The 27140-nt window shown below is 46.5% G+C and overlaps 1 protein-coding gene across 1 annotated transcript in view; it reads right to left on the bottom strand.

Moving 5' to 3' along the window:
* Window positions 1–25648, bottom strand: part of IGSF3 (immunoglobulin superfamily member 3) — an 88119-nt gene extending 62471 nt beyond the window's left edge. The window contains exons 1-7 of the mRNA XM_062510714.1: window positions 25587–25648; window positions 24556–24644; window positions 21205–21389; window positions 18846–19025; window positions 17770–17773; window positions 17063–17086; window positions 1891–2268 (exon numbers count right to left, since the gene is read on the bottom strand). Of these exons, the coding sequence (XP_062366698.1) occupies window positions 1891–2268; window positions 17063–17086; window positions 17770–17773; window positions 18846–19025; window positions 21205–21389; window positions 24556–24644; window positions 25587–25648 (922 nt within the window). The remainder of the gene's footprint in view (window positions 1–1890; window positions 2269–17062; window positions 17087–17769; window positions 17774–18845; window positions 19026–21204; window positions 21390–24555; window positions 24645–25586) is intronic.
* Between the last annotated feature and the right edge of the window lie 1492 nt (window positions 25649–27140).

Genomic DNA, 27140 nt, shown 5'->3' with positions numbered 1-27140 from the left:
TTTTTTCAGAGGGTGTTGGTTTCAATGGGTTTCACTGCCCAAGGTGATTTAACAGCAGCAGCTCTGACTCAGTCTTGTTTAAACTGCTTGGGAACTGCAAATCCGGACACCTAAGGCAAATTACAGAACTAGAAATAAAACATTAAATACTCAGGCATCTACCCCCCAACTACTTATGGACATGAGATGGCAAAAAAGGTGCCTAAATAAGCACTTACAAGAATGCTGTGGAGCTTCACCTGGTAGAGTGGCTGGGCTGGCACCTTGGAAGGAAAGAGGCCAAGGCCACGCAAGCTGGAGGTAAGAAGTTCAACCCAAAGGAAGGCTACTGTGATTGAAACCATATCCTGGCTCCTTTCACACTGGATTTCTTGTGTCAACACCACCAACACCACCAAGGGCTGGATAATACCAAAGTGGTTTCCAAGCTGCAGGCTCAGAGACACCTCCTAAGGAAAGCAAGCCTGCTGTCTGTGGGCTTGAACTTGCTAGAGGGGTGTCTGTGTTGCAAAGGAGCTCTTTTAGGGGTTTTTCAGCCAAAGACTTGGATGAAAGCTATTTGACTGCTGTTAGCTAAGTTAGACACTTCAAATACTGTTTTGAGATACAGAAAGCAAGGTGAAGCTTGAAAAGATCAAATCTTCTATCAAAGAGTGCCATGGAAATATTCCAGCTTCTAAAGTACCTGTTTTCGATTTTTCTAATGAAAAAGAAAATCCCAAAGCAGCTTCTCCACACTGATCTACAGACAGCTCAGTCTGCTCAGTGGTTTCAGGATGTATTCAGCACTGCTGTAAGAGTCTGAAGATGACCATCTCTCCTGTTCCCTTTTATGTGCTACTCATGACTACTCCTGTCATCCCTGCTCAGTTATTTCACCACCTTTGGCAAGCAGCTCTCTAGTCTGTGACTTGTGCCATCTGACACAGACTCCCTGTTCTTTTTCCCCTGTGTAAATCAGTTCCACGTCCCTCTTGCTTTCAGCCATGGCTTCGAAAGTTCCTCTGCCCGGCTGTGCTGCCTGGTGTCTCATTTTAGTGAGGAAATCTTGCCATTTTCTGCACCTCTACACCTTGATTTCCTGCAAATCATAACACTGTGCCACCTTCTCTCCTCTCCAGCTCTCCCTCATGGCATTTTTACCTGACAGTCTATGCACACCCCACTGAACACGGGGGGATGTTGGAGTCGGAAAAAAAACAGATTTCTCTCAGAGTTCCTTCTGCCATTTGAGCATGTGTATCAAGGCATAATCTTCACCAGTCTTCAATTTCTGAGTTCCTCAGAGAGAAATCAGCAAGTTCCACTGAAGGCTGAAAAACATAGTCCTAGATACTAGTGCTGAAAATAAGCTTCCATAGAGGCTCTAGGAACACAGTTTTAGACGTGATAAAGCTATAGTAAAAATACTGCTTGTATTTTTTAGATAGAACAAGACAGACCACACGTGTAGTTTACATGTAACTTGGCGTGCTAAGAAACTAGAATTGTAGTAGGTTAAGATGAAATGGTTCAAGTTCATGTTTTCAGCTTGTTGGGTTATTTATGTATAAGAATCTATGCACTGGGGAGAGACTGACTCTTATTTGCTCTTGCTCTCTCTTTCTTCTCTCCTCTCCCTGCTATCATCCTCACCCAGAAGAAGACAGGAGCTGTGGCAGCAACATCCACCTTCCCATGACCTTGACAGGAGCAGCTTCTACTTCTAATTGGGACTTTACTTCTATTTAGGACTCTATGCTGAAAACTTCCAACGCTTGTGACTCTTTGCCTCTCGAGAGTGATGTGCCTTTCCAATAAACAACTTTATACCGACTAATACTCGCTCGGCTCTTTAAAGAAAACAACAACAACCCGACAGGGGCGGGGTTCAAGGATTTGCCATCTTACCCACGAGGTCCATCTTGGCGCTGTAGCTGCCGAAGTACCTCTCGTCGGTGTTGGGCGTGTGGCACTCGTACTGGCCGGCGTCGCGCTCCTGCAGCTCGGTGATGTGCAGCAGCACGGCGTCCCCCTGCAGCCGCTCCACGAAGATGCCGCGGCCGCGCACGCGCTGCGTGTAGATGGCGTAGGGGAACGAGGGGTCCACGGTGCTGACGATCTGCACCTCCCGCTCGGGGGCCGAGGGCAGGTAGATGGACCACTGGAAGTTCTGCTCTGCCGGCCCCTGGTAGCCGCTCACCTTGCACCACAGGGTGACGTGGGACCCCTCCGTGCGGTACAGGGGTCCCTGCTGCACCGTCACTTGCCGCTGGGCCAACGCCACGCCTGGGGGAGGAGAGGAGCCCGGTGTTACTGACCAGCAGGCAACCCCCAGACCTACACCCAGCTATATCCTCGCCCTTCCATGGCCATGCTGGACAAAGCAAGTCCTCTCACCCTATTTCACAGCTGGCACATCAGGCTCTGGCACAGCACACCCCCCCCCTCCCCCCCCCCCCGCCCCGAGTCACATTGCAGAATTCTTGCTGACTCAATGGAAGTGTTTTAAAAAACACCCCACTAAAGCAGCAGCTTTGAGGTAACATAAACCCCTTGTTTGGAAGCGGTAAGAACCCAGGCATGAAAGGGCAATGCGCCACACAGTAACAAGTCAGAAACTCAAGGTGACAGGTCTTTGTTTTCAACACTTTTACTTTCCAACTCTTATCACCCTTTGTGCAAGCCAGGGGGCTACGCTCCAGCTCCTTTGGTTGCTGGACCATCTAAGCCCAACACCCCAGGCACTCGTCTTCCATCAGCAAACCTGCCAGAGGCTTCATCTGGTACAAAAATCCCATTCTTTTTCCCCAGACCCAGCACACCTTCTTCATTCTCTCTTACGCTTGTAAAGGCACACAGAGAAATATCAGGTTTCCAGCACTGCCCGAGTCTATTTGAAAGGTGTGCATTTAGTACAAAACAAAATCAATTACAGTTAACAGAGGGAGTGGGAACATTACACTAAAGCTCAGTGCCCCTGACTGCTGGAGTCAGAGCCCAGTGCAGTGTGCTGTACACACAGAACGTGTGCAGCACAAAACAAAGACAGCCCGGCCATCCGCTGGATTTTTACACAGATTATGGATGGCTGGCCCTTGGGCTCATGGCACATTACCAGCACAGCCCTCCAGGGGCCGGATAAATTACAGCCATCTATCTTGTTTGCTGCTGCATCAAAGGCTGGAGGTCTGGAGACCAGGGTGGGTGCCCATCGGTTATTGAGTTACCAGCAGCATGCACACATGGCAAAGCCAATCACCCTGGCTTCTGCGACTGCTTGCTTGCCATCATAAAACAGCAATAAGCCGATTTAAAGCAGGTCCTGCATAATCACGTTTGCAAATTTCATCCTCTCTGTGTGTGTGTACATTGGCGGTTCCCCCCCCGCCTCCAATTTTCAATAGCAATGCACAAGTCCAGAGAAGAATTTAAGCATTCAAAAAAACTAGCATCTTGCAGGTGAAGAGGTAGCCTTAAAGCTGGGGTTTATTGATTCAATCCTGCCCTCTGAACATCCATGTCCAGAAACGAAGTTTTTCTCCACAGCCAGCCTGGACTGGAGCCAGGAGAGATGGTTCTTAGCAGCTTAAAACAAATTGTGAAAAATGGGTTCAGCACATCCATCAGGGCATGCAGCTGAACAGATGGAGTGCAATTCAAACTATTAACTTGGGCTCAGCTTGCTGCTGCTCCAAATTATGTTTCTTTTTACTCTTTATGAAATAATGTGATTTAAGGAGAGGACGGGGAAAGCTAGCACATTTGAAACAAACACGGAGAGGAAGGACCGAGGCAAACACTCCCCCCCCCCACTGTTCGCTGTACCAATCTCTTCATCCTGGGGAAAGATACTGCTGGAGACAACTAACACATCCAAGGTGCAGGCAGCCTCTTCTATCACCCCACAAAGGCCAAAGGACAAAGCAAATACTACAGCCTTTGAAGCAAACTGTTTTCAAAGCAGCAGGAAGGACAAGATCTTTATGACACACACCTAAAGACAGCTCATAATCCAATTTCTGTATGCACATGCAGCCTTGCTACAGCATACACATATCCCACTGCAATGACAATTAAAACTGCACCACAAGGCAAATAGGCAGTGGTAGGAATTAAAAGTTCCACACACAACACTCAATCGGGTATTTCTCAGCTAAGTGCACAACTTTGTTTAACACGGTCTTGGATTATTACGTAGGAGTTTTCCAGCTATCTGGTTTAAAAATATCATTTTATCAGAGATGGGTATCGGACTTTCTTCACAGGAAGACCACAACCCCAGGGACCCACAGCACAGATTTTTGTCAGATGTCAAATCTAACCACCCTCACAGCCAGCACTAACGTGGGCTTCCTTCTTGCCTTGCCAGCGACCTTCACTGTAACTCTGCCTGGAGTCCTTGTCCAGGTTGTTCTGAAGAGACAGACCCTTTCTACATTCCTCCTCTTCTATTTCCCCTTGCACTGGACTGCTGCACCTTCCTTAAGCAGCCAAAAGTGAGAGAGTTAAGAGCCAAAGAGCTCCTTGCTCCCCGTTCTGGCTCCAGCTGCCTAAGCAGCTGAGGGACAGAAGAAGACAGTGCAGAAGAAGTCCTGTCCAGCTCCAGTTTGGATAGAAGACAAAGCAGTCAGGCTTTTGCTACAGCTTGCAGCAGGCTGCTGTCCCAGAGGTGAGACACAAAGGCTCAGAAGCTGGATGAACAGGCTGGATCTCCAGAGGAGCAGGGAGCAGCACTGTTCCCTATGCCTGGCTGCAAACTCCTGCTCCAACACAGGTGGGAACAAATGCTTTTCAACACTTTAAAAAAAAGTTCAAACAGCAGAAGCAGAAATACTTCTCCAAAACTATTTTAATCAAGAAAGGAAAGAATAAAAACAATCAGCCTGAGGCAGACATTCACCAGTACATGATGTGCTCAGTTACCTTTTGCATGATGTTTGGCACTTTGCAAGCTCTGGGAATTGCTATATACATGACACATGGTATTAAGAAGAGAACTGCATTTCTTAGTGAGCCAGTGCTCTGATTAACAAAAATAGCATGCCTGAGATACCATTTAAACTCTTATCATTCCCTCTTGAAGTGAGAGAAGAGCTCACTACAGGAGGAGCTGTGTGCTCCACACCTTCCCTAGGACACCCAGGAGACGGTGATGGTGGCATTTGGCTGGTACTGCACTGGCACAGCTGGCTTTTAATTGCAAATCCAATATAATTTACTGACAACACAAGGGCTGATAGGGAGGAGGTAGCGAGCCAAGTGCTACTTTAAAATTAATAAGAAATTATAGGTTTGTGCATCTGTATTTTTCCAAAAGACAGCAAATCCCATGCGATGCGGAGAAAATCATTCCCGGATCCCTACCCCCTGAGGAATCAGGGCTACTGTTGCCAGCCTTTTGAGCTAGGAGCAAGCCAAACAACAGCCAAGCAGCTCACAGCTTACCCATCTCCCTGGCCCTGGAGGTGCAGGAGGGATAAGAGCAGTGGCAAAAGGGGACAGTGCAGCCAGGTGATTAGACTGAAGCAGCAAGGGACAGTGCAGGACCCAGGAACCTCAGAAGCCCAGTCCCTGCACCTTCCCTATGCCAGCTCACCCAGCAGGGCCACTGCAAATGTCATGGGAAACAGCTCTGAAAAGTACAGGAAAGGCAAAAGAAAAATGCTACGTCAGTCTCCCTTGTCATATCACAGACAGGATTTCAATGCTTCTCCAAGAAAGAAAGGAGCAAGAAAGGAGCATCAAGCATCTCTGCCAGCCAGGCATCTCCCCCAGCAGTGCTACAGCTCAGCTTCTGAGTACATTGTGTCTTAGCAAAATCTGTATGTACCCTCATAGCAACCTCAGATCATTTTGGCAAGATCTGACCCTTCCACGGAGACATGCCGAGCTCAGAGCTCAGGTTTTCCACAAGCAATTGGTCATTTCAGGTCCCTCATCTGAAGTACTTTGAAGACGCCCCATTTCAGAAAGTGCCAAACATTTAGCCTCTGGGAAGGAGGTGGACCTTCAGGTCCCTTTCAGAAGAAAAGGCGTGCAAAATTTTAGCCGAGAACATTAACTCGAGGCTTATTGCAATGGACAGGTGGGTGTAATAAAAGGATGCCTGAGCACACAGAAACTCTGCCACAGCATTGACAGATCAAAAGAATAAATAAAAACTCATGACAGAATGATGAAGAGCCTCTTGCACAAATATTCTCCCCATCTCAGACCATATGGGTTATGTCTGCACCACATCCAAAAGCACTGCAGCAGTTGCACCGAGTTATCTTAGACATCAATAATCACTGCCAGTAGTAATTTAATCTGCAGGAGAAACTTGTGCTCTTATGAGTATTATCCTGGGTCTCTAATCACTAAACAGCAACTAAAAAAGTCTTGATACAGATAGCTTCTTGGTATAGATGTCTTCTATAAGCACCAGGGCTATCAGTGCTGAACACCAAATGGATTACATAGTTTGAGGGGCTATTTCTACCCCTGCAGCTTTACAGCAGTTTTCCTTCACCGAGAAGCTCTGAGGTGCTATTTGTCAATAACTGAAAATACTAATCCTAAATTCCCTTTAAAAATTACTGCCTTTGACTACAGTTATTAGACAGGAAACATTTCCAAGGAGATCCCTCTCCTTATTGTGATTTGCCCTCACAAATACACAGCACACATCTGGGTTTTGTTGTTGCTATTGTTTGTTCAACTTACAGGCACTCCTGAGAAAGTGTCAAGAGAAGAGCAACAGCAATGATAAACACAAGGGAATGGCTTCTCTGTTAGAAATAATGGAGTCTGGAGGAAAAAAAAAAAGGTGACTTGAAGGGGATCTGGTAAAGGTTTTTTCACAAATATATATACCATGACAAGGATGGTCAAAAATTTGATTGCTTACCATGTTTTTTTCTAGTTTAAAAACCAAGAGCCATCAAACAAAACTGGTCAGATCCAGATTTATAACAAGTGAGGCAGTTTTTGCAGCTGCACACAGCAGACCTGTGGACGCCCTTGCCAAAGGATACTGTGGGCATGGAAAAGGTTTACATGGGTCAAATTATGAGTGGGACAAGTACACGAAAGAGGGCTACTAAATAAGTAAACCACATCAGGATCCTGGTAAGGCTCCCAAAACAAGCTACAACCGCACAGCTACCTTCCTACAGGTTTTTGAGGCATGATGCTGAGCAAGGTGAAGGATTTACTTGAATTGGCACAGCTGCCCTCATGCCCCTTCACAACTCACGTCATTGTAGACTGGACTCATCAACAGCGTGGGTCACATCTGGTCTGCAGACTATGCCTTGGTTATACTGCAACAGAAGCTAAAAAAGGTACAATTTCGGCTTATTCTCTAAGAGCATGACTATTTCTGCACTGAAGAACCGAACTGGTTCCCTCCAAGCATCCTTAGAGCTGACATGGGAGCTTGTGGGAAAGGGAAGGGGAAAGGGAAAATCCTGCTTGGCTATGACAAATTAGCATCTGTGGCAGACCACAGGACCTGGCAGAAAGCCCCCAGAAATGAAGACAATTCAGACATAAAAGGGCAGTTATGCTAAAGCATCTGATTCTGAGCTTCAGAGATGCTCTGGGCAAGCTCAACCCAAGAGCAGGTGCAAGCGCACCACAGGCTGTGGCCACTGCTGCCCTCCTGCAGGAGCCCAGGCTGACCAGCCAGCTGGCCACTGTGCTCCAATGCATGGGATGGCACCGTCTGAGGTGAGGCAAGTGCCAGCAGACTCACTCCTGCTGCTCCCTGTGTCCTGGTGCCCAGGAGCTGCAGGCTGTGGCATCACTCCTCCTCAGTGCTCTGACTCCCCTGCCCCTGCAGGAGCACTGAGCCCTGCACAGGCCTGTGCTTCCACTGAATTACTCAGGGACACTTAGCATCCTCCCAGCTCATATTCCCCCTTAAATCTGATTATTCTTTCAGTCTCACTTACGCACGAACTTTCCCAGGGGATGGCCCTTCCTCTCTCCCTTCTGTCACCTACAGAGGATGTAGACACCTCCTGCCAAACCCAGGCCATTACTTAGTCCCTGATTTTTCTCTGCACTCCACAGCAGGGCTGACACATGCTAAACAGTAATTCATTCCAAAAAGGCTCTTCTAAGCTCACCATTGTCCAGCCATTGAGAACACTTCCCCAAGCAACCATCTTTTTTTTTTTTTTTTTTTGCCATGGGCTGAAGACTAATAAAATCTCTGGGGGAGACTCTGCCCCACGAGGCAACACCAAAACAGAGACAATCTTTCAGCAACACACACCTGCTATTCTGTGAAGTCTCCTGTTAAGGCACACAACCAAAAATTAGGTTTGAGCTTAATTTTTGCATAAATGAGTCACAGCAGGAACAATCTCCATACGCTGCAACCTGCTGCCAGATGGAAAAAAACAATGCTATCAGAAGAAAACATGTGGTAAGCCCCCACCATTCCCTCAATACAGTAAAGCCTCATTCTGGGTAAATACAGTGTTTTCTTGGTGTATTTTTTCTTATGCCAAGAAAGCTCAGTGTACTGAAAGGCTAGATGGAGCCACCTGCAGAACAACTCTGTCCCTATCCTCCACCCTTTTGCTTTCATGTTTAAATGGTGCAATCAAAAGGATGCCTGACACCCTATCCTCCTCCTCCTCCACTCCTGCCACCATCCCACCACTCTCAGCACACGGACGAGCTTTCCTAAACCAACTGATCAAGCTAGCCATTCCTCATTCAAATTCTTCCCACTGCTGAGCCAACTGAGGATGGCTAGGTGGAGAGGTCAGCCAGGAGCAATTTATACAATAATTGGTATGGAAATACCAGAATCAGAGGGGAAATATCAAAGCATGGACAAACTAGACAGGAGCTGCCAATGAAGCTCTTTGTTCTTCCAACACCACTGCCTTCCCTCGTCTCTGCTCGCCGCTCTGTCTCACAGCCACTCGCTTCTACAGCAGATGTTTACTGTCTTTTAAGAAAAATGTTTTCAATAAATATGAAAGAGATGACATTTCTTTTAATCACCATAGATTGTGGTGGCCTGTGACTAGCTTCCCAAGTTCTGACTGTAAAAGAGGTCTTGTACCTCTGCTATAATTATGCATTCAGCCAGACGTCCAACCCCCTCGCCAAGATCAGAGCCATTTTACATCCTTTGGTTCTTCTCAGATGTGGCCCTTACATTGACAGAAAACTTCCTTATTTTCCCCAGGATAGCATTGGTATTCTGCAGATGCATAGTGTGAAATGTGATTTGGCCTTGTGATTTCTTCCCCCCCCCCCTTTTTTTTTCTAAGCAAACTACATCCTATATGGATGTCACATTCCTCTAACTGCTCCTTCCCTGTTCTACAGTTAGGCATGTTAAAATATGCTAGTTTTAACATCACCTCAGAATAGCATATTCTTGAGCCACAGGTCAAGGCTGCTGTATTACTATGACCTTTAAACTTCTAAAAACGCTGAAATGATGAAATAATAATTCGTTATCTACACTGGGCACTGCAAAGACAAGAAACAATAGGCTTGGACTCGAAAAGCAGAGATTCAGACTGGTCATAGGAGCCAGATAAAATGCTCCATTTCCCAGAAGCTAGGAAAGTGAGGCACTAGAGAGACTGCTCTGTGAGACTGAGGCATCTCCCACTATAGCTTGCTCTACCAGACACTCACTTTCTGTGAGGATACCATAAGGCAGAGATGAACCTGCCCCAGGGGATGCATGACATAAGATCACCCCACTCTTACAGTTCTAGCATTCTCAATCATTCCACCTGAAAGTATCTTTAAAGTTACTTTGCTGCACAGAAGCCTGAAACTACTCTTTAATCTAGTATAGCTTTACTTTGAAAAGTCAAAGTCCTCAGCAGCATCCAGAAGCCAGCCAGACACGCCTGTGGTCAGAACAAAGAGCAATACCCATAATAACCAAAGGAAGGAGGACGGCTGGGCAGTCCTGCACACAGATCCCTGAGCTCTGCAGCTCATGGTGCTCAGCCTCCTCACTTCACACGGGCTTTGAAGCACTTGGTGGCACAAGATGTACCTGGATGTAAAAGGAAACAACACATGCTGGTGCACAAGGGACAGTCTGAGCTGGCTGCCCTGCTTGTTCAGATTCATACTGGTAAATGACTGCTGGGGACCCAAATACCTTTGTGCAACACACCTACTGCTTACTGCAGTTTTATTATTTTCCTGCAAAGATGCTGAGAAAAAAGAATCCCTTATAACCTACAATCCCTGTATTCACCAAAGTTTTGACTAACCCTACAGAATCCCAGCTCTTTTCTCCACTTAAGGTAGAGCTTGTCCTGTGAATCATTTTATAACTATTTCTCTTCCTCCAAGGTCAGCACACGACCTTTGCAGCCCTCTTCCATCTCCTAGATCAGCATGTTCTTCACACACAGTACCATCCTTACCCTTATCATTATGTGAAGAACATGCAAGCAGAAGCTCCCTGGCAGATTCTGCTTATATTGGGAGTATGCAGGCAGGAAGTGTTGGATTGCCCACGCAGTACTTCTAACTTGTGCCTTATCCTTAGGAGTTTCTTCTTCCTCACAGCCCACTGAGTATATTCCCTAGTGACTTTTATCACTGCTGCTGGTTCCAGGTCTGGTTAAGCACTACAATACAAAGCAGCATTTACAGTGGACTGCTGGAATGCCCAAGGCAATGCCCACTTTTCTATTTCCCAATGAAAAGCAGTGATGGCTTCATTAGTACATCCCCAGCCTGAGTTTTGAAGCTGTCACCACATGTACTCCCTGCAAGATTTAGTGCAGACCCGCACAAAAAGTGAAGTCTCCTAAGATTCCTAAGCGTGCTTTTTCTTCTGTTCTTGTAGCTCTTAAATACATGTAAGGACACACCATTTACTCTGGTGCCTCTAGTACTGCACCCAGACCTCTAAAAGATTCAGCATTGCCATTTTAGCACCAAAGCTATGAAGCACCAATACTATGAAGCATTTTGGACTGCTGAACTCTTGGCTGGTATGTGCTCCCAGCCTATCAAGAAGAGGGGTGAAATGAAATTGCTTTGAGCATCAAAGCTAGGCAGGAAATTTCTGACATAGTTCATTATGCCCTCCAGCCCCTGTATTTCTTTTTATTATCCTTCTTTAGTCTTCCAAGTGCTACATGTTCAACGTCCAGGGTCACTCGAAGAATTGTCAAACATTATTCCCTGTGCTATCACTCACTCTCAGACAATAAGAAACTTCATTTTGTTTCACAGTCAATAACGTTTTAATGTCACTTCTTTTTTTTTGCTTTCCTGCATGCTCTGAGATCCCTTCCAATATTAAAAAACAGAATGTCCCTATTATTGCTGCAATTCACCTCATAATATCCAGATGCTTAAATACTCTCCCATGAGAAAAGAGTGTGGAGTCCCAAATCTCACCTTCACATTATCCTTGCCAAAAGGAAACAGCATTTTCTACCCAGGCATTCATTAAAGGAATTCCCTCTCTTTCATGAGATCTCTTAAAATACTTCTGATGCATGGAGAGCCTGGTTTCTTACCTTCCCTCAAATTTATTTTTCCTTAAGGAAAACAAAGCTTCTTGTTCTCTTTATTTAAAACACAAGGAGGAAGGGCAGACATAAGTGCCTCCCTCCATCTCCAAAGAGAAATACCAGTGTTTTGGCCCATCTTCCCATACTCCTTGAAGATGCTTATTTAGTTCCCTTTCCCCAAGTGACTCCAGATTTTCCCTTACTTTGGCAAGGATGACACTTAGAAGTTAAGCACCCCTATTTTTCTCGATAACCTCTACTTGCATCTTTGTTCTTCCGTGCAGGGCTGGAGCATCTCCTTTTTAACCTCTAAACTGGGAAGCCTTAGGCAGCCATTTATTAATTGCTTAACCCCAAATTGATTACCTTCTAGAGAGAGAAACTTGACAACAATCTGTTCAATATTGACAGGTTGGAAGGGCTGATGACAAACTGCCCTGCTGCACATTCCTTCCTACCTCCCAGAGCACACCATTCCTCCAGCAACTCCAGCTGCATCCTTAGGTACGGGTTCTGCACCTGCACCCTACCTCCTCTGGAGCACACAGCTCTGTAGAAATAACACTAAAAAAAATAATTCTAAAATGTAATACCTAGAAAAAGAAAATGCAGCTGGGGCAATCTCTCCCTCTTCCTTCCTGCTAAAGAAACATTTGTGCCCCTCAGCCATGACCATTAGCACGAGAGAACGTTCCATTTGCAAGGCAAAGCTGCCATCTTGTACTTTAGCAGAAAGAGCTTTCAGGTAAACAGCAAACTGGCTTACCCCCAAAGTCAAGTGTACTGGCTAAAAGCATGCATTTCTCCAAGTCACCCCACCATAAATGATCATAGGAATATGAAGTACAGCCATTCAGCAGCAGCAGCTAGTTTCCATTTCCTGCCCACAAATTCGTCTGGATTCTTCCCTGTTCACTAAGCAGCAGCAAGATGCTGCCTCTCAAAACTTCTGTGATTCAGTCAGACAGCATCCCTGAAAGACAGACAAAGATCCAGGGAGATTTTTCAGCTACCTGCTCCCTTTTACTGCTAATTAAGGTGTTAGAACTCCTTGTCTGCATACACTATATAATTTATTAGTTTGACATGCTACACAGACTATCAGCAGTTGTCACCCAACTACCAAGGCTCTCATTTCAAATGAGAGGACAGGAGCTTTCTGGCATTAGGAAAGGAAAACAAAACAAAACAGAAAGTGATGCAGAAGCATTTACGTTAGTATTTCTTTCAGGCTGGGAAGGAGGAAGGTACAATTATTCCTTCTCAGCACAGTACTACTATCAGTGAGTAAGAAGGACAATCATGCAATTCTCCTACCTGAGGAGGAACAAGCCCATGCACCAGCTGGAAAGCTGGTGAACCAGCTGGGAACTGACCAGTTGGAAAGCACAGGAAAACACTTTTTATACTAAACAAACAAACAAAATCAACACACAACACTGTAACTGCACACTGGCACAGGGTGCTTCAAGACATTGTGGTGTCTCCACCCTGAACATATTCAAAGTCATCTGGACATGATCCTGAGCAGCCCACAAGGAGCTTGGACCAGATGACCTCCAAAGATCCCTTCCAACTTCAACTATTCTGGGAAGGACCCTCCAATACGACTGCATTTTCCCCTCTGCTCTAGACTCAGTTACCTTAGCTCAGCACCAAGCACCTACGCAGAGCAACCTCACTGCACCAGCTACAGAGAAAAGGTGGCAAAAACACCCTCATCCCAGGAGATTCAGTTTAAAAAAGGTGGTTTCACAATGCAGTTAAGCTGCTCTAGGTACCAGCTGCCATGGCAAAAATGCAATCTTGCTCTCCCACTCACTTTATTCCTGGCACAATACACACATGCTCCTCTTCCCCATGCTTGACCTCTACATGAGCAGAAAAAAGAATGACCCAAGGAAAGAGTTTTCACTAAGAGATCAGGAACACCTTTATTTTTGGGGGACAGGGGCAAACAAGCCTTTTAATGAGCAGCTGGGATACTGCACCAGCAGATGGGTCAGGAGAAGGCAGGAAAGGAGAGCAGGACAGAGTGTGACAAGTGCCAAGGTCTCTCTCTGCTGGGAGACCTTGATGGCAGGTCTCTAACAGGCCTTCTGCAAAGGCAGCAAGTGAAGAAGTGCTGCAGGTGCTCGCTGCAGGTTACTCCACATCACACAGAGTAAAATAAAAGGGATCCAAGCCACCACTTTGAGCAAACAACCCTAAGAGCGGGAGACTTAATGAAGCCTAGCTTACCGTGCCTTCAGGAGGGAGGCTGTCTCTGAGACTAATGACTGCAAGCTCCAGCTGGAGCTTCTCCTACAGCTGGCACAGTCATTTGGAGGCACTGCTGAGGAAGAAAAGGGTCTCCTTCAGACACCCTGTCACTGCCCTGGATTCAGCTACCCACTCTTCACAAGGCTTGCAGAAACTCCTTTATTTTCCAAGTGCTCTGCTCCTGTCAAATTTGCGTAAAATTGGCCACAGGGCTTCCAGGTTCTCTGGAAAGGGGTGGCAGAGGCAGCATGATCAGATAAGCCCTCTTTCTCTGAGAACCCAGCCTGAGGAAACACAATGAGAGGCACAGGCTGGGAATCAAAAGCCACAGAGTGAAGAAGCACTACAAAGAAAAGGTAGAACAAGGCTAAGAACGGCTTTAAAAGGGAAGACACACATCTTGCATTTGGCACAGCAGAAGAGTAGGAACTAATTTGAGAGTTTGGGGGAATCAGTAGACAACAAAAAAACCTAAACGTATTTCAGAGGCAGGAGACGGATAGGAAATGCTGCACCTTACACTCCTTAAGCAGAAAGACCCAGGTGTGTACACTTGCATGTAGGTAAGCACCACAGACTGAGGCTAAAATTTTGAATTGAACAGAAATACGACCCTGTAACATCAGAAGAGAAGCCTCTCCATTTTTTTTTTACCGGTGGACAAAACTACAAAGAGGTAGGGACTATAGGAAGATCTGGACAGGGTCACAGAATAGACCCCTCGTAGCCACACAAAAGCAAACCCTGAAGCTGGCATAGAGGGTAAACTCATGAGGTCACAAGAAAAGCTCTGTCAGAGGCAGAAAAAGACAGACAACAGAACTTTGAGGAAATCTCTCCAGGAAGAGATGAAAACAGGTTAGTGCAAGGTCAATTACAAAGTCAAGAAAGGTAATACTTGATCACAACCAAGATGCAGAGCAGTGGGGGCTATTAAGAAAGCCCTTGCGAAGTCAATCACAGCAACAGACTAAACTGGCAGAGAGCTGGGAGGGAAAAGCTCCAGACAGAGCATCCCATGGGGTTTGCAGAGGACACAGCAGCTGCTGGATGAGGAGGGGATAAAGCAGGTTTGCACTGAAGGAGAGAGGTTGTGAGTAGAAAAACAAATGACAGAGGCAAGGGAAAATTAGTTGAGACCCTTAAGACAAGCAAAAGGGTTAGAAATTCTACCTTTGTGAAAACCGTGGAGAAGGCAAGCAGGACAGAGAAAACCAACAGGTAAAGACAAACTGTCATTTGTATTCCAGTTCTCTTCACAGAGCTCCTACAGTTTGAGAAGCAAATCTGAAGGTGGAGAAGGGGCTATCCAAGCTTGACGGGGAATACCACCATCAGCATTCACTACAGCAAAAATTAAAAGAGTTTACAAGGAACAAGGCAGAGAGGGAAGAGGCCAGGCTCTGAGATGGGGAGGTCACTGTGGTCAGAGGACTCATGCCAGTCTCACATCACTGCAAAACAGCAGCAGATGGGAGAGAGGGCAGAAAAAGTGTCCTGGGGATGGGGGGAAGATGCCACTGCATTGGTGGTATAAACAGCTATGGGGCAGAAATACTGACAAAAGAGGAGTGGGGGGGGGGAGGAATCCAAATCCAGGGTGCACAAAAATAGCAGCAGCAGGAGTGGAAGGGGAGGAGAAAACCAGAAAGACCCTGAAGGGGAGGAGCAGTGCTGACTGAAAATCAAGACATGCAAAAGGCTGGCTGGCAAGCCAGGTACCTCATTATGGCATGGGTAATCCAGGCACAGGGAGGAACGACTCTGGACTAACCAACAGCATCTGCTGAACAAGAGGGGCCCCAGCCTTCAGCACCAGGACAGGAACAGGAATACGAGAGATGCAACAAGAAAAGGGACGTGACCTTAACGACTGCAAAAGTCTCATTTGATGTATGGAGTCTGGGAAAAGCTGCAAGTTGGATTTTTTCAGGATTACAGAATCAGCTCAGCAACACCACACCTCGGGCACCAGTCCAAACGCCCTTCTGCCTCCCAGAGCAATGTTTCTCAGCATCCACAAGATGAGATGGGGCAGCATGGCCTGAGAGATGATTCAAAGGTGATACACCCTGACTGCAGCAAGAGCAGACTTGCCACTTTGTAGGGCTGCAGGTTTATCTGAAGGTCTGAAAGAAAGCAGAGTCCCAGCTTCTTAACATGGACGATGTGTTTGAGGGTGACTAAACAAAAAAAAAAAACTGTCCCAATCAACTGAGGAAAGGAAGGCTGGGGGATGAGCAAATCTTTCTGATACACCACTCTGAGTATCCTCCTGCCTACACTCCCCAATGGGCAGACATATGCAGAAGTTTTCATCCTCAGCTACTTACTTAGCAAAGCCTAGTCCCCTCTGATCAAGGAGTTAAGGAAAGGCTTACACAGCTACCAGGGAGGGAGGGAGGGTTTTATTTATCTGATTTCAACATGCCCAAGTTATCAGACTCTAGAGGAATTCAATTAATGAGAATAAAACTCTTGTTTGATGCAAGTCTGGAAGGGTGCAGTGGGTTGGTTTTTTTCCTGTAAATAGCTGCACCCCAGAGATTTTACACTGATTATAAGCCTTAACAGCGAGTGACTGATGCAAGTTTAACAGATTCAGCAGCTGCACCGAAACACCACACACGCTCCAGATCTGTCAGTGACTGACAGAGCTGGAGGACACCAGCACAGAGACTGGGAGAATGGAGGGGAAGTGGGACTACAACCCCAAAGGAGCTGCTGAGGCCATCCCCCTCCTCACCTCAGAGCAGCAGCAGGCTGCTGGTGAGGGTTAGCATAGGTTCCAGCCACAGCTTTTTGAGCACCTGCCTGCAGCAGCTGCGAAATGTCACCTCCCAAGATGAAGGCAAAATTAAACAGTCCTGCACAAGCTCGTGAAGCAAGGCTTGGGGCACCACAGGCACTTGGCTGCTCCTGGTCAATGTCCCAAAGCACACAGAAGCCAGCCCCATGCCCAAACCAGGCTGTCCCTGGCTGTGAAGGTGTCCCCATGCCCACAGGGCTGGCTGCCACCACAGCATCCCTTTGGGTCTCTGGGAGCATCACCTGTGGGGGCAGGAGGAACAAGGGGACCATGGCACACACTGCCTTGGATTCTCCATCCATCAGTGGCCAGGCCAGTCCTGGTAAAGGCACCGAGCTGTCACCACTTGGGACAGAGCTCCTGCCCTTCCTGGCAGTGACTGTCCCCACTGGCTCTGCCCAAGCCATGCCCACCCAGTGATGGGGCACAAATGGGGCACAACTTGTCTGCCAAGGGGCTCCAGCAAGCCACAACATTCTAAATGTGGCAGTGGTCACACCTGGGCTCGGGTTGGACTCTGGCTCTGTGAAAGAGGGGGAAAGAAAGAATTCTGAGGGCAATGTAGGCTTTGGAGAATTCTACTCAGATAATCCTCTCCTAAGGTTGGCCAGCTGGCTTTAAAAGGAACAGACGGAGCAACATTACAAATCACTGAACCGATGGGAACCAAACACAGGGCGCAAAACTCTTCTCATACAAACGTTTCTTTTTAAATCCTGCCATGAAGATAAGCATAGCTCCCAACACTGCTCCCAGGCGATGCTAGTCCTAGGAGATTTACCCAATGTTTATTCAATGCACATTTCTCCAAAACCCACATGGTACATCTAGCCAGGAAACCGAACAAACATCCATAATTTCCTTTGACACCTCCTAGCTACACTGTTCTGACAAAAGCAACCAGAGCCACCCAGTACCACTGCTTGCAAAATACAAACAAACAAAAAAAAAACAAAAAAAAAAAAAAAACCCAACCAAAAAAAAAAAAAAAACAACAACAAAAAAACCCAAAGAATCCCCGTTATCCCTGTTTCCTTACTAAACCCCTTCAACACAGCAAGAGGAAGGCATCACAGGCTGAACCAGCCAGATTTCATCAGCTGGTTAGGACAGCACCAATAATACCTCCTGGCTGTATACTTGGGAAAGACATGTAGGTGTTTCTATAGGCTGCTCTCACAGAAACCTCAGGAACTCACCCCTCACTTCCCTAAGGGAGATTCAAGACATTTGAGGTTTAACAGCTGCAACAAACAGCATCCTCTTACCAGAGAAAATATTCAGGAACAAGATAACAAGAGACACGGTTACTGAAACAGGATGAAAACATGGAAAAAGCCTCTGGGGTCTAAGTGCTGCCCTAATGACTGCAGACTGCTACTCAGAAAAATCTGAATTCAAGTATACAGCTCTCATAACCACTTGCAGATCAAATAGGAACGGCAAGATGCAAATCTTGCTGCCTGCAAAAGAGGTAATCTATAACACCATTTGTGAGCAACCCGCTAGCAGTGCCACAGCCCCTGCAAACACAAAGAAATAAAATCCTGCAAATGCCCTTGATCTTGCATTCATTCCCCAGTAGATTACTGTGCTGAACCCAAACATTACCACTTTAATGTCTGGAGAAGTTGAGGGCACAGTTATTATTACAAATTAAATAGCAAGGGTATATATTCTCTGTTCAAATTTGATTGCAGACATGGCAGATGGGTTAAAAAGATGAGTTAGAAGGAAAATAATGCCAACTATTCTCTTTAAAATAGTTTTAAGACCAGTATCTTATTTATTTCACAGCCAAGAGGTAAAGCAATTCTACAAAGCCAACTCAAAATTAGCAGATATATTTTCCCTTTACTCTAAAAAAGAATGCAGATGCTAAGCCTATTATATAGACAGTGAAGTGTCATCAGAGCAAAGAAGGCAAAAATAGCTAAATTATCTGTAAGATGACTAAGCAAATGGATTTTCAAAAATATGCTTTCAAATACGACACCCTTTTCTTAGAGCAGCATACATCCGTTTAGCTTTGTTAATTTCTCAATTCTTCCTTTTGATAATTTATTTTTAGCCTCCCACTAGCATACTTCCCCAGAAGCCTCACTTCACCCTACTACCCACACTCAAGATTCGCATCCACATACGGAGGATTATTTAGAAAACGATGCTGATCACCCCAGTAACTATGGAGAATCTCTACTGCAGCACCTTTAAGATCATGTACAAGCATTTCTTTTACATCTGTCCATCCACGGGAAAACTGCACTCCTGCTGTCTCCGACCCTCATTTCTACACCCTCTTCATCATCCCCACCCACCTCAGGGGTCCCCACGACTCCACCGGCACCTTCCAGGACTGATGAACCCTCCTTTCTCACGTCACCCTGGCTCCCATCACTTTCACAGGTAAGAAACAGCCAGGCCACCAGCAGTGCCAGAAGGAGGAGGTTGCATGATGCCACCTGAGGAACAGCAGTGGTTAGAGGAATGGGAGCAGCAGAGCCAGGTGCTACTCCTGCAGCTGGGGTGGGAGCCACATTCCCCAGCACATTTCTTGACCACATGTGTTGCCAGCAGCCAGGTTTAGAGGCTGCTGGTATCAGTTATGGTCATGCTCCTCTGCACATCTCCCCCTTCCACCAACACCCTGGTATCTCTGTAAGGAAAATTACCCTTTCCTCAGATTACATCTCTTTAGGGACTTAGCTGGCACCTACACAACTGCAGCCTCTGATAATCTACATTTCTGAGGTATCAGCAGTAGTTGGTGCTTGGCCAAGCCTCCCACAGAATAATTTTTCTGCCATGCCAAAGGCCTGCATACAGCTCCCCTCTGACACTTCCCCATGGAGGGGTGGGTGCCATAAAGAAGGGGATGAAACACTGGAACGGGCTGCCCAGGGAGACGACGGAGCTACCAGCCCTGAACGTGTCCAAGTGCCCCACTGGACATGGCACTCAGTGCCGTGGTCTGGTTGACATGGTGGTGCTCAGTCACAGGTTGGACTAGATGACCTCAGAGGGCTTTTCCAGCCTAATTGATTCTGTGATTCTGAGGCAGCTCTTGCTGCCTGCCCTGTCTGCTACCAGGAACCCAGCCCTCAACCCCTAGGAGTCAAGCACAAAGCTCTGGGATCCCCCTCCCAGCAAGTGGACTTCCAAGGCTCAAACCCATTACACTGAGATCATTAGGAAGCTTTCAGTAATGTATCCCAGTGGATCTGCTAGAGCAGCTATTAGGCATTTGACACACAGCAAATCCTTCCTCACATTCACCTCCCTCCTCCCTACACCTTCCCCCAAAACAAGCCAGCCTAAAAAAACCAAAGGGATCCAGATGAGAGTCAGAAGAAGGGTGACAACAGCTTAGCAGGGGCAGGCCTGTGAGAAGAGGTGACAGACCTCTGAGATCAGCCCCTCGCCTCCCCTACATTACCCCATGCTGTTCAGGGCAGTCTCAGATAGTTCTCCCCACTGATCCAGGAGGAAACAAACCTCCTTCCAATCACACACCGGCAGCCATATTCTTCCCTGCAAAGACTGAAAGAAAAAAAAAAAAAATCAGCCCAAACACCAGAGGCAGGTACAGATCAGAATAATCACTGAGTAAGTGTTGCCCTTCCTCTGCTTGGCAGCCACAGGATAGCATCTGCAGAGGGACCCTGCAGGCACAACTGGACAATTCAAGAGGAATGGATGAGGTCTAAGAGCAGCAGAAAACAGGAAATAAAAACAAAACTTAGACATCTCATGCAAGACTAACTCATATAAAAGAACCAACACAAGGTCCCTCTATGCTCTCTAATGATGATGGCAGTATCTGAGAGATCACCTCCTCACACGGAAGCAAGGGGAAGAGGTGGTGTAAAAAGCCACATGAGATAAGAAGAACATGTTTTGACATCTAAACATGAAGATGAGCAGGTAGATTTACACGTTCCTTGCGGCCCTTTGGACTCTGGACAACTTTTGCCCCTCTGCAATACAGGTACCTGAGGCTGGACTCTGAATCCTACACGCAAGAAAGGCATCCGAAGCTGATCTTGTTCAAGTCCAACTCATTTCCAGCAGAAAGGAGTAAGTGCTTGCTTGACATCAAGCATTTGGCAGCTACACACTCTAGATTAGATTTCACTGCCAACCAGCTCATTGCATGGGACTGATTAGACGTAACAGCTCCTAAGGTGCCAGCGACCCATAGATAAACTGTGCTGCTGTAACACTGATGGCTGGGATGAATCACAGCAGCTCCACGTTACAGGCACATGGGCTGTGCCCCAAGAGCCTAATGGGGCAGCAAGGAGCGCTCTTTTCCATGTAGGATAAGCAAGAGAGCTTGTGCAGGTGAGTAACACCATAGAGCTCAAAGTGAAAAAATCAATTTTCTTCTTTTTCTAACACCAAGAGTGAAATCAATCAGGCCGTAACAATCTCTTCCACGCCACGTCTTCTTCCGTGCATAGGAAAAAAAGCAGCCTGTTTGCTTACAGACAGCAAGCAAGACCTCAGCCCTAACGCTGCATACTTCCTCCCCAGAAGATCCCATGACACTTTTTAAGCAACTGTCTCTACTTCAAGAGCAGAGACAGAGTGACTTGCCTACAATTACATCACAAGTCAGAAGAAAGCACTGGAATTTGCACGCTGTGACTCCTGCTGCAGGCGCCAGATAACACTGCTGTAGGCATAAAGGTCAAACCCTTCAGCAGGAGCTCTCAAGATGCTGTCTGCAGGCCACAAGCAGCCAGTAGAAAGCTGGGAGGTGGCATGATGCCAGCCCAGTTTCTCTTGGTATCCATGTTCTTCGCTGGAAAGCGCCTTAGCACCTGGCAGGGCAGTAAAGCACTCATCCCCCACAAACTGGAGCAAACATCCCTCCCCTGTAATGGGATTAGACAGCAGAGCAGGAAAAAGGGATACGGGAACCTCCAGGAGAGGAAAGCAAAGCTTGACAGTGTATTCAGGAGGATGGAAGAAGCTGAGGGCCAAGGGCTGTATGAGAGAAGGAGCAGAAAGCACTGAGTCAGGGAGATAAGATGAAATGATATGGTGAGAGGGGGCAGAGCACTTTGAAAGCACACCGGAGATAAACACATTCAGATAATTGCACAGAACTGAAAAAAATATTAGTAAGTACTATAATTACCTCGAACAAATTTACAAAGCTGTAAGAAGAAATAAGACTAGAAGAGAGGCTGGCACACAGATGCTCGTTGGGAAGCTCCTATTTCAAGCTATCAAGAGGGAACCAACAAGGCCTGACACCCAGGTTGGTAATTTCAGCCTGGCAGCCAGCCAGAGCTCTTTGGCTGGATCCTAGGTACTGGGTAACTCGAGTTAATAAGTGCCAGATTCCAGCAGTATGATTTTCCAGAGTACTGAGCTTCTGGATGACTTCTGGCAACAAACAACTGCCTTCTCATATTCAAGATCCAGCTTCCCTTCCAGAGAGATCTGGAGGAACCTGGGCAAATTCCTGTGTTCATGGTGCTGATGCTGAACAGAGACAAAATGATTAATCCAAGATGAAAAAGGCCCAATTTATCTAAGCCAAATCTTAATAACCTTGCTGTCATGAGAGACCAGAGCCCTTCTTTCCCAAAGAAACAACCAAAAAATTCTGCTATTTTGGGGCTCAGTATCTCATCTTCAAGACTCCAGTTCTCTCAAAACTTCAGAAACCACCTATTTCACAGCAGTCTGGGTCAGTGCTGAGCTCCTCTCAAACACGGAACAGACATTTAGAGCTACAGAGTCTGTTGAAAAATAGACCTACCTCATCCCCTTCTCCCATCTCCCTTTGACAAGCTTATCAACTTCCACACAAAGCCCAAAAGCCATAAAAGTGACAGTAGGTCTCAGGCAGACACATCAGGAATGCAATGTGGGAGGAACAACCAAAAAAAACCACCCCAAAAGTCCCCCAGATGTACCATCATCGCTTGTTATTCCCCCGTAATCACAATGACTCTAGAAGGGAACATATATGCTGGGAAGCAAAACTATCAGCTTCTGTGAGCAGAGAACAGCATTTCTAGACTCATGCCACTAGTTAAAAACCCCCCAAAATCCAGCAGTGGTACAACAGCTACCAAAAAATCACCTCCAAACACATCAGAGCCTGATGAGTTGTTTTGAAAGGGGCAGAAAAACAATATGCAGAACAGCAAAGCAAACAACTGGCATTAGTGAAACGCTTGACAGTGCTAATGGCTGTGCAGCTGCCCCAGATGCTGCTCTGGATCCCAACTGAGACAACTTTGTCAACAGAAAGTGCCCTGAAATCTCCTTATTCCTGCACTTCAATGGCAACTTCATCCCCTCCTGACCAGCAAAGTCTTAAGTCTGCTAAAATCAGAAAAGACAGGAGAAGTGCTAGATGATTTTTCAAGTCCCAGGTGGAATCAGTATCTTGTTTGGAAAGAAGTCAGCTAAGAGCAGTGGTAAGTATACTGCTCAGGAACAAGACAAATACAGACAGATCCTCACTATCTCAGTTTCTTTTATACTCAGGAGTCTTTGACACTTGAAAAGCTATGGGCATGCTGTAAGGCCTGGCATTTGGCAAGATCCATCTTTCAGAGCCTGCTCTCCTCTTTCTTACCATCTGGGTTCTTCACCTTCCTTCTCCCCCTAATGCTGTCCCTTGGATCATCTTTTTTACAGCCTGGAGAAGAGAAGGCTCCAGGGAAGCATCACTTCCAGCCTTTCAGTACTCAAAGGGGGTATATAAAAAAGATGGAGAGCAACTTTACAGACGGCCAGATAGTGATAGGACAAGGGGGAGCAGTTTTAAATGGAAAAAGGGGGAGATTTAGATTAGATGTTAGGAGGAAATTCTTTACTCAGAGGGTGCTGAGGCACTGGAACAGGCTGCCTAGAGAAGCAGTGGATCCCTGGAAATGCTCAAGATCAGGTAGGATGGGTCCCGAGCAGCCTGGTGTAGGGGATGGCATCCTTGCCCAGGGCAGGGAGTGGGTGTGGAACTAGATGATCTTTAAGGTCCCTTCCAACCCAAATCATTCCATCAGTCTGTGATCCTTTTCCCACTCCTCCAATTTACAGTGCACCATCTTTTCCCTCCTTTTTCCCAGCCCAGTAAGAGCTAGAAATGGACCAAGAAACACCAAGGAAATACGAGCACAGGAGTAAAATCAGGAAAGAGGAGCCATAGGAGGGTTCAGGCAGTGGTTTCAGCCAGAAACTCCAGATTAAAGACTGAGCAGAACAGAGCAGGCAGCCTCTGTCAGGTGCTGGTAACACTTAAGAGACTGGCTGGAACAAACACTGGGCTCACTGGAGGGATGAGTAACCGGCCACACATCCTTGGACCCAGAACAATGAGGGCCTGGGACATGGAGCATGCACACCCCAGCAAAGTAGGGAACCCAGCCAGGTGAACTTGCCATGTCCTCCAGCCTCCTGCCTCTGCAGCATCCCCCTTCCCTTGGCATTCCATAAACATCTGGAGGACCACATAAAAACAGATCTATTTTCATGTCACACACACACACACAGAGCCCCTCCACCTATTTACTGGGTTTGCCAAGCTAGCTCTGAGATCAGCCAAGTCCCTCCGACTGGTCTTCATGCAAGCAGCCTGACCTGCACCCTCCCCTGCCTGCCACACCAGGCAGGAACCAGGCTGGAACACCTCCTTTCAGGAGCATCCCTGCTTTTTGGCATTTGTTTAAGTACTGTGCAGCAACGGTACAAGTCCTGTCAAAGCCTTTCCCTTTCCAAGAAAGGCTTCCCATCACTTAGCTGAGATGGTTTGGTTTTGTGCTTGTGTCCAATTACTTACTGAAATGTGACTTTAGCAACAGTCAGAAAGGCAAGACTTCCTCTTGTCTCACTGCCACTCGCTAATTAAACCTAACAAGGAAAATCTTACTGACTTACATAATTTGAAACATGTTCCTGATGGAGACAAGGTGAGCAACAGGTTAGAGCTGGACATGACACAGATGCACAGAGACAGCCCAGACCCACCGAACGCAGCTGCAGACTCGATTTCTTTGTCTTGCAATGTGATCAAACCCAGCTTTGTCAGGAAAGGCTCCATTTTAGCTTCACCATGGCTGATAAGAAACACATGCTAAACGTCTCCTAATATTCTATTGCAAAGAGCTATCCCTTAAGAAGATCTTATACGATTTGGAAAGAAATACCAATATAAAAATGGAGTCAAAAGCCATTTAGTAGGTTATCATGAAGAAGTATTTAGGAACTTCAAAGCCAGAGGCAAATCTCAATACAGCAGTTTTCCAGACACTGGCTGGAGGGTCTTAATGCCCTCGTTACCAGTAGACAAGTCAAATCATGAGCTGAGGAACCCTAGCAACAATAAGAAAACCCTATTGCGCTCAAAAATCTTCCCCTTCCTTTCAGGTGATTTTCCTGATGCTTTCAGTTCCTGGGCAGGAATCCTGCAGGTTAGAGCACTCTGATTCACCCAAGGTAAACAAATGAAAACACCTCTGGCTTCAAACTAGACTGTATAACCTTTAAATCAATGACAGAACCCATGACCAGTTTTGTATGGATAAGAAAGAAACCAAGAAAGACCAAAATAAAAAAACTTCTAATTTTTTTTTCCAAAAAAGGCAATTTCCTTGTTAAAAAAAACCCCACAAAACAACTCAACAAGCCTCCCAGCGCTGAAGTGATGTTCTCCCACTGACCCTCTCTCTCCCACCCCCTTTCCTGTGGTCTGTAACACTGTTTAGTTTGCCTTTCACTTTATATAATGGGTCTGGTAGAAGTGTTCTAAGTACACATTCGATTTGCAATAAAAACTGCTTTAATAAAGACATCTAACTTGACGGAAGGTCAACTAAAAGACAACGATTCGCATAAACCAAAACCTCCTGTGTAAATAAACAGGATCTGCAGGAGCCTCAGGATGTCAGACAGTCTGGCCAAGAAGGCAGGGAGGGAGTCTGCCCATGAAGAATTACACTTGGGGACGTGCAGGAGCGGAGCCTGCCAGCCCAGCTCCAATGGCTGTAGCAGTGTCCCACCTTAGGGACACCCAGAGAGCCACCCCAACCGCACGCAGAAACGAGGCAATGGCCAGAGCCATCTGTAGAGCACGTTCCCCAAGCAGAGCAGGGTCACAGCCCACCCCAGCACACTCGGGATCAGCCCAGGTCCGGCACTGCACTCCACAGTGATCCCGAGGCAGCAAACACAGGCACGAGGGCAGTGGAATTGGCTGGCACGACAAAGCTGGCGGCGGAGGACTTGGGGCGGACGCAGATGGAGAAAGCACAATCTTGGCCACTGCTGCTAACAATGCATGGAGGAGCAGATGAGGCGCCAGCAACACTCCTGGGCCGCGAGCTGTGGCAAACAAAAACAGCCCCAAACCCCCTGTGTGAAAACACCCACTAGGTTGCTTGCTCCAGATGTTCGTTCCCCTCCAGCCAAGCACTCCTCAGGTCTATTGCACCTAAACTTGAGTGTGTCAGCTTGTGAGCCTGGGCAGGCAGCAGAAGAGCAGGAGGGTGCAGGAGCAGAACTCTTGAGTGGCAGCCAAGTGCACACTGCTGCTTCCCAGCCAGCACCCCCTTCCCCTCCGGGAGACAGGCCTGGAAGAGCATCCCTTCATTCTCCAAGAGTCACCTCAGCACGGGTATTTCACTCCAAAGAGCCATTTATAAGTGAGCTGCAGTTTGGAGACCTTACACATGCTCTGCTCCCCTCTAGGAATCACAAATAAATCACCAATTACTATGCATGAATAGAGAGAGGAAGAGGGTAATGAGTCTATGTACATATATACATATGCAATGTTTGAACACAAAGAGCCGTAAATTGCATTCACAGGTGGTATTCTGGAGACGGCAAGAGACTCAAAAGCAGAACTATTCATAAACCAGTCACTGACATGAATGAGTTCAGCGTTCCCCAGAAGCCTATTGTGTTTCCTATATATTACACTATAAATATGAGGAGTATCAGACTTTGCATCCCCGCAAAAAAAAAAAAGGAGGTAAATCTTGCAACTACACATAGGATTAGCACTGGCTGGCACAAGTATTAATGGTCTCATTGCTGCATGAGGATTATTTACAGCACTTGCTCTATTTTCCCATTTTGTACTTGTTGTGATGAAGTGCCACTTGTTTAAAGAACCCTGTAACAAACACTGCAGCGAGAAGGGGGAAAAAACAGCAGAGATGTACAAATGTTACACCCACATGCCAGATGTGGGTTTTCAGATCCTGGTTTCACAGTTACTCGGATTTTGGTAGGGAGCTAATGCTTGATATATTGTATTAAATCACCCACCTTCTCTTTCCATAACTACAATTCCTCCTTCAGTGACTTTAATGAGTTTGCAGAAGGGGAAGTAAAGAATGAGTTGCATTTCTTTTTCTGCATTTTTGACCCATAGTATCTCATCCCCATACTCTAGCACAAACATTACATGTTTAGAAAGCAACAGTCCTTTTCTAGTCATATTTATGTTACAAAACATGCATTTTTACTCGACTAAATCAAATGATGTCTCAGTTTTACAAGGGGTAACCTAAAGCACTTCTGTGTGACTTGTGGCTTTGGGGCACTGT

Source organism: Cinclus cinclus, chromosome 2 (assembly GCF_963662255.1).
Source record: "Cinclus cinclus chromosome 2, bCinCin1.1, whole genome shotgun sequence".
NCBI lineage: Eukaryota > Metazoa > Chordata > Aves > Passeriformes > Cinclidae > Cinclus > Cinclus cinclus.
This window is presented reverse-complemented; position numbering and strand designations above follow the sequence as displayed.